Raw genomic sequence first — 8,184 nt, 5'->3', positions numbered from 1 at the left:
CCTGGCCTTGAGTCCTATTGTGGAAACATGCATGTTTTTACCATTTTTCTTACAGACCAGCCGAGTTAGAAGTTGAGGCGACTATGAAGGTGGCCATGTTTCCATGTCCCAAATCACATGAAGCCAAGCACCAGCCGAACTACTGCCACAAATCTCACTGCTCCTCTCTACTTTACCTCGTGTATGATTCAAGACACAGAAGTGTATAATTACATAACCAGTATAGTGTAGACCTATACATATAGATAAGAATGACACAAAATAGAGGCTACGATGTGAAATTTGCGAGTCGTGTTGTTTTCAACCCTTTTGAGCTTATCTGGAAGACCAGAGAATGTTGTTTCTTACAAACCATAGTTCACTACTACAAACTCCCAAGAAGATGGTGATGGTCATTGGGGTGTCTTGATAGGCTTGAGTGAATTATCGCCACCACAAAGGGACCACGATCAGGTAGCAAAATTGTTTTTTTTTTGAGAGAACAGGTAGCAAAATTGTCATCGACCTTATGAACAATCGCTATAAACCTGGGTGCTAGCACGAATATGTGGCGGCGAGAGTACCGTTCTAAGTTATACTTGAGTGCCCTCTGAAGCTGAAATAAAGCATATATATGTGTGTTTTGGGTAATTACGCAATGGTTGATTAATTCATTAGCCAAGTGTGACATATATATATGCACCATCGTCCATGACTCCATATATCTCAGCTGGTTTATAGAAATATAGATACCCCCGGGAGATTAGGATGGAAGGAGCACACCAACGAAGCAAGATATGCGGTTACCAAACATTATGGTAGGAAAGCATGCGTATATGCGTATGGCGCCAAACATTGCAGCTAGGCAGGCACGGTGGTCTGAGTGCCATGCACAGCTACAGGGTGCAAGCACAAATCGTCTAACAGAAGCTAGCTAGCCATCTTGGAACCTCCAAGGAATGACGAGGGGGCATGTCTGTGATTTGCGCCACTTCTTACCTCTATCTAACTTCGATCTGACGGAGAGTAGCAATGCAGGTGCTCTGATGCTTCCTACTTCTTCTATACACAATTTCCATAGCAAGATCACTTGGGCAGCGAGAGAAACACTGGCTTTCTGCTCCGTTCCCTGCTGCTTTATATATACTCTTGTTAGAGAGAAGAGGTACAATTTGATATGAATGAGTCACCAACTAACCATCCATTCAAATATAGTCAGGCAGTAAATAAATGTTAAATCATTTCTGGTCCATACGGTTAAAAATAAAAACGTACGACATATCGCTGCCACCAGGGGGAGGCTCCCTGATGGCGACGTCCGTACGCCCGCCGCCGCAGCCCCAAATCCTCCGCCGTCCGAGCTCCACCTCCCAGATCCGCTCAGCCCCAGCGCCCTCCGCCACGCAGCCAAGCCCAGACAGCCCTCGCAACCCAACAGCAACGCCGACCGGAGCAGATCCAGCTCACTCTCCGCTCGCCACGCCACCGCCGCCGCCACCGATCCACACCCGCCGCCCGGAGACAGACGATGACCTGGTTGTTCCTGGCACGCCGGAGTCCACGTCAACAAGACCCAAGAAGCTCTCGTTCGCTGAGGTGGTTAAATTGGGAGACCCAAGAAGCTCTCGTTCGCTGAGGTGGTCAAATTGGGAGCTTCAGCTTTGGGCGAACTTCACCAACCTCAGCCTCGGCGCCTCAAATCAGTCGTCAATGTGCCCAGAGGGAGCACTTACTCCGGCCATGCTGCTGCAGAGGCCTCGTCACCTCGGCGTGCAGCTGGCCTGGGCTCTCCGTCGCGTCGTAGCTCGGCGCCCAGGAAGGACATTTACTACGGGCGCGCCTCCGCCATGGCCTCGCCCTATCGCCGCAGGGATGGTACTGAGTATCCGTCGCAGCGTGCAGCTGGCCTGGGCTCTCCGCCGCGTCGTAGCTGGGCGCCCTTGAAGGACATTTACTATGGGCGCGCCTCCGCCATGGCTTGGCCCTATCGCCGCAGGGATGGTACTGGGTACCCGTCGCATCACCGCTCAGCCGGCCACCAGTGGAACGCGCAACGGGAGAGTCGCCGCTCAGAAGGATTCAATTTATCTCAGAGAGGCTGGAATGAGGTACGGAAGAAATATTGGTGGCGAAATTCAAGTCGCTCGCCAACCACCCGCCGCTCAGGGCCAGTTCACCGTGTTCTGCATTCAAGTGAAGCAAGGCCCCAACTCTCGTCTGGCCTCAGACGCTTCCGTTGCAAAACGGACGGGAGATGCTTTGTGTGTCTCACGTCTGACCACAGAGCTGCCCATTGTCGAGACCCAGTCCGCTGTTTCCGTTGCCAGTGCTCTGGGCACAGAGAGCGCGACTGCCAGAAGGTGACTGCGAGCAAGCCAGCCAAGCCGCTACAACCCCCTCCGTCCCGGAGGGACGACATTCATCCGCCGCCGCCCCCTCCACCTCCGCCTTCGACTTCCGCTGCCATGGCGATGCTGGGAGACCCGGCCACCCGCCCGGATGAGGATGAATGCCTCATCCCAACCTCCTACGCCATTGACGCGAGTCTGCGCGAATGGGAGGACACGGCGGCTGTGTCGTGGGCCATGACGGCGCCGCCCGGTACGGGGCCTAGGCAGATTGAGGCGGTGCTACGCGACGAGTTCAGGCTCCGCCACGGTGAAGTCACCGTCACCAGTCACCACCCGGAGACCTTCCTCATCAAGTTCCAGCACCGCCACCACTGCGCCTAGGCCCTCAAGCAGGGCTTCGCGAAGCGCCACGACATCGACATCCACTTCATCAAGTGGCGCAGCCTCAAGAATGCCCTGGCTGTCACTCTGCTGGTCAGGGTCAAGCTCTGCCTCGACGGCATCCCGAACCATGCTTGGGATGCAGAGATCGTGGAGCGCATCATTGGCAGGCGCTGCGCCTTGGAGACCATCGAGACGAACCTGCTGCATCCGGCTGAGACGAAGACGGTGGACCTATGGGCTTGGACTGCAAATCCGAGCCTCATCCCCAAGAAGGTGTGGCTGACCTTCACCAGCCGTGCAAAGGATGCTGTCCTAGCATCCATAATGGTGTCGGAGACACCACCGGAGCACTGGCAGCACGAGAGCAAGCATGGGGTCATCATCCACCTGGAAGAAATCCACGACTACACTGTCTCCACCGTCGACAACAACGGCAACTTCTCTCCTGGTAAGCGTCGACTCCCTGAGTGGCATTTGGGTGTGATTGATGGTCACCAGGTCCCACCGCGAGCCTTCGACGAATTCCCACATCACCCGCCACCACCGCGTTCCAGCAACAACGAACGCGATGGCGGCAGCAGGGCAGCACGACGCCACGATAACCGTGGCCCCAAGGGCAAGTACAACAACGACCACCCGGGCTATGACTTCGGCGGCAGTCATAGGTGTCGTCATGACGACGACAACGACGACTACGATGACCGCGGCCATGGGGACCGTGATGGTCGCGAACGCGGCCGTGACTACCGGGGCCGCTACAACGATGATGCCCCGGTGTACCGCGAGCGCTCCCGCTCACCCCGCAGGCGTGTGTGGGGACAGGGCGGGGGGCGCAGGGCGCGCCAACAAGATGAGTTCAAGACGCCGCAAGACCTCCCAGAAGTACTGCCCCAACTCAATCAACTGCATAACTTGCAGAGCTGCAGGCTTCAGGACCTGTTCAAGGTTCACGCTGCAGCGCTGCAGGATGCTGCCCAACACATTATCGGCTGGCCGGGAGAGGAAAAGGCAGTCCGAGGCTTCATGGCAGCCATACAAACACTGCTCAATGACTACGTCGCCAAGGCCTACACGTTGGCTGCTAGCCTGGGCCTCGCGGGGGCACCCCCACTGGCTAACCAGAGCAATGGTGGCTCTGGGATTGGTGCCACTGGGAATGAAGCCTCGTCCGCCGCACTCAAGCATGCTGCACCGAACACCACTGTTCCATTGTCTGATGTCTTCGCACGCCTCCTGCGGGACATTCCGACAAAGAGTACAACGACACCAATCCTGCATGCGGCTGTGGCGCCGGAGTGCTCCATCATTGAAGTGGACCAGGCTCTACAACTGCTACAGCTTCAACCGCCTGGGGCAGCTGCACCTGCCCAAGCCTCAGCAGAGCCTACCTCGCCAATCGTCAACATGCAGGCCGCGTGCTACCAGGCTATCTTCACAGGTCTGAATGTTCAAAACACTAACATTGCTCAAACTAATGAACTCCCTCACAGTAACAGCCCTCCTGTGGGGGGACAAACTCCATCAGGTGTTGCTGCTTTCTTCGCCAACGTGACGCCGCCGATCATCCAGAGCAATCCCATCCCGCCGAAGGCCACGCCAGCAATACAACAACGTCGCAGGCGTCAGCGCCGAGTCTTCGACATGTCATCGGTACGTCGCAGTGCATGCCTCGCCAAAAATCGACCTATGACACAGATGCAGCGTGCACAACAGAACTTATGCAGGAAGCTGGGACTCTTGGAGGATGATCTCCAGCCTGTTGAAACTGCCTTGCAGGAATTTGTCGCCATGTTCAATGGGCCGCTGCCGGATCATGTGATTGCGGCGCTCTCTGAGATGTTCAACTTGGAGGAAGACTTAGCAATGGAGATTGACGAGGCCCTCATCAATCTGGCAGGAGAAGGAGTCGCTGACCTCCAAGAGGCAACGCTACCTGCTGCAACCTGAAGCAAGCAGTCTGATGGCTCTTGAGTTTTAACTCTGTTATCATTATGCATCCAGATTTCAAACCTTCATGGTTGCGACTTTTTTATTCCAGCTCCTATGTTGTACTGCCTAAGGCAAGATTGCTGCACCATCTGAAGACCTGTTGCACTGTTTTATTCCGGCTACCACGGCCTAGTAATTTTATTCAACTCCAAACCGTCTTCCTGTTATGTGCTCTGTGCAAAGCGATTTTCAGCAGACTTCATGTTGTGCCTGTGACTGCTGCATTTTACAACTCTCCTACACATTGCTGTGTACTGCTGCTTCTCCTCGCCTTCAGGCTGCTTTTTCCTACACTTTTTTTTGGTTTGGGCCGCCTGCAGAGTTTGCTGGGTTCACAAATGATAGGGCCAAACATAGATATATTATACTGGAACGTCCGTGGTTTGAATCGCCAAGATAGGAAGGATGTTGTGCATCAGACTTTGGCAACCACAAGGTGCCACATTGCTTGCCTCCAAGAATCAAAGTTGTCCTCTCTGGATCAGCACACTGCAGCCTACCTGGGCGGTTTCTGTTTGCGTAGCTTTGTGTCTAAGCCTGCGACTGGCCTACTTGGAACGCGTGGAGGAATCGTTGTTCTTTGGAATGAAGATTACATCACTCTAAGCAACTGTGTCACAGGAGAATTCCACCTCTCAGCTGACATTGAAGTTAGGGAGTGCTTAACAAAGTTTAGACTATCTGTTATCTACAGGCCAACTAGATACCGAGCACGTCAAAGGTTCTAGAGGAACTAAAAGGAATCAAGCCAGAGAACAATACACGGTGGCTACTCCTTGGTGATCTCAATTTAATTTGCAAGGCGACTGACAAGAACAATAGAAGGCTAAATCTTAGTCTAATGTGACAATTCCGCGAGGCCCTGAATGAGTGTGAACTTCAGGAGATACACCTCCAAAATCAAAAATTTACATGGAGCAATGAAAGGCGCCAACCAACATTGATGAAACTAGATAGATTTCTCTGCAATGCCGAGTGGGACTCAACATTTCCCTCGCATGTCCTACATGCCCTATCTACCTCTCTATCTGATCATGCTCCACTCCTGCTCTCCAACCAAAGTGGCCCGCGACGGCCAAGGACATTTCGCTTCGAAAATTTCTGGGTTAGACTCCCAGCTTTCAAAGATGTAGTAATGAAGGCATGGGAGGAACACACAGATCATCATGAGCCTTTCCACGTCCTTTACAACAAGTTGCGCGTCACAGCACAACACTTGAAAAAATGGAGCAACAGAATTTGCTCAGATGCTAAAATGAAACTGCATATGGCACTAGAAGTCATCTTACGTTTAGATGTTGCACAAGAAAATAAAAGCTTATCATTGGAAGAATTCAACCTCAGAGCAAAGCTGAAAAACGGGTTATAGGCTTGGCAGTCATTGAAAGAGCCAGAACTAGGCAAGCATCGCGTGTGACCAATATCAAATTGGGCGACGCTAACACAAAATATTTTCATCGAAGAGTAAACGTGAGGAGAAGGAAGAACCACATCCAGAGGTTACAGAAAGACCAAGGATGGGTGGTCTCACATGAGGAAAAATCCGCAGTGGTTCAGGAGCATTTCCAAAAAATTATGAACCGGCCGCCGCAAAGGCAAATTGATCTAAACTGGGAGCGTCTACAAATTTCACCACATAACCTTGACATGCTTGCCGATGAATTTACAGAAACTGAGATCAGGTGTGCCATCAACCAGATGCCTTCCGACAAGGCGCCCGGTCCTGATGGCTTCACGGGCCTTTTTTTCAAAGAATGTTGGGACATTATCAAGGTGGATGTCATGAACGCAGCCAATGCTTTCCATCAGCTGCGCACCTCCAATTTAGCCATTCTCAACACAGCGAATGTCATGCTCATTCCAAAAAAAGGATGGGGCTGAGGCGATCGCAGACTTTAGGCCCATAAGCTTAATTCACTCCTTCGCAAAGATCATCGCAAAGGTCATGGCAATGCGCCTAGCGCCTCACATGAACAGATTGATCTCCAAGAGTCAGAGCGCCTTCATTAAAAAAAGAAGCATCCACGACAACTTCATGTCAGTTCGATGTGTTGTGCGTCGATTCATAGAGCGAAGACCCCTGCCCTATTTTTGAAGCTTGACATTTCAAAAGCTTTTGACTCGGTCCGCTGGGAGTACCTACTCACTCTAATGAGCAAGCTCGGCTTCCCACCAAAATGGAGGGAGTGGGTGGCTGCCCTATTATCAACGTCATCTTCCCGAATCCTTCTAAATGGTGTCCCCAATGCGCCTATTAAACACGGTAGGGGAGTTCGCCAGGGGGACCCTCTCTCACCATTGCTTTTTGTCATTGCGATCGACCCTTTGCAGAGGCTCCTTGACCTTGCAACAGAAGAAGGACTTTTGAAAAAATTCAAGGGGAAACATTCTGTAATGCGGACATCCATGTATGCAGATGACACGACAATCTTCGTCAAGCCAAATAAAAAGGATGTCACTGCAATCGCCGATATTCTCACCAAGTTTGGTGAAGTAACAGGTTTCAAAACAATTTTTGGGAAGTCGTCTGTCATCCCCATAAGATGTCAGGGTGTTGATCTTGATGAGGTGCTATGTGCTTTCCCTGCTAGACGAGCGCACTTCCCAACTAAATAGCTAGGTCTACCCTTATCAAACACCAGACTACGGAGGATCGATTTTCAGCCTCTTGTTGATAAAGTTGTGAGTAAGCTCACTGTGTGGAATGGCAAAAATATTAATTATGCAGGAAGGTCCACCTTGGTCAAAGCGGTACTCACCTCACAATCGGTGTATTGCCTCACATCACTAAGAGCTCCTAAATCCACTCTGAAGGAAATGGACAACCTCAGAAAGAGATTCCTCTGGGCTGGGTCCGAGAAACTAACTAGAGCGAAATGCAAAGTGAATTGGCCACGTTCCACAAGGCCAAGTGAATCTGGGGGGTCTAGGCATTCTTCATCTTGGAAAATTTGCAAGAGCGCTACGTCTTCGATGGCTTTGGAAAGATCGGGAGGGGGAAGGAACGATCTTGAACAACCCAAACTCTCCATGCGACACTACCGATAGGCTACTTTTCGCCGCAGCAACTTCAATCACAATTGGTGATGGCATGAGAGCTTCCTTCTGGAGCAGCGCATGGCTTCAAGGCCAGAGGCCGCAAGATATAGCACCAAATATTTTTCAGATCTCAAAAAACAAAAACAAATCAATCTACGAGGGCATACAAAATAAAGCGTGGATTAGGGACATAGATTTGCGGCATAGAAACTTCAGCCCCCAACACTTCATGGAATATGTCCAACTTTGGAACGCCCTCAGCCACGTCGAGCTACATCAAGACCGGGAGGACAACATTATTTGGAAATTTAACCCGAATGGAAAATTCACAATGGGATCGGCCTACCGTGCGCAATTCATTGGAGCAACGGTGACAAATTTCAATTGCCTCATCTGGAAAGTTTGGGCACCACCAAAGTGCAAATTTTTTGCATGGCTAGCC

The 8,184-nt window shown here is 51.5% G+C and overlaps 1 protein-coding gene across 1 annotated transcript; it reads left to right on the top strand.

Annotated features, from left to right (window-relative positions):
* Positions 3,948-4,827, top strand: LOC110437664. Its single transcript, XM_021466220.1, has 3 exons — positions 3,948-4,152; positions 4,240-4,364; positions 4,491-4,827. The coding sequence occupies exons 1-3, from the start codon at positions 4,119-4,121 to the stop codon at positions 4,659-4,661; spliced, it is 330 nt and encodes a 109-aa protein (XP_021321895.1). The 5' UTR covers positions 3,948-4,118; the 3' UTR covers positions 4,662-4,827.

The sequence above is a fragment of the Sorghum bicolor genome, chromosome 8 (genome assembly GCF_000003195.3).
Source record: "Sorghum bicolor cultivar BTx623 chromosome 8, Sorghum_bicolor_NCBIv3, whole genome shotgun sequence".
Lineage (NCBI taxonomy): Eukaryota > Viridiplantae > Streptophyta > Magnoliopsida > Poales > Poaceae > Sorghum > Sorghum bicolor.
The sequence above is the reverse complement of the archived record's forward strand: the minus strand, read 5'-3'. Positions and strand labels throughout refer to the sequence as shown.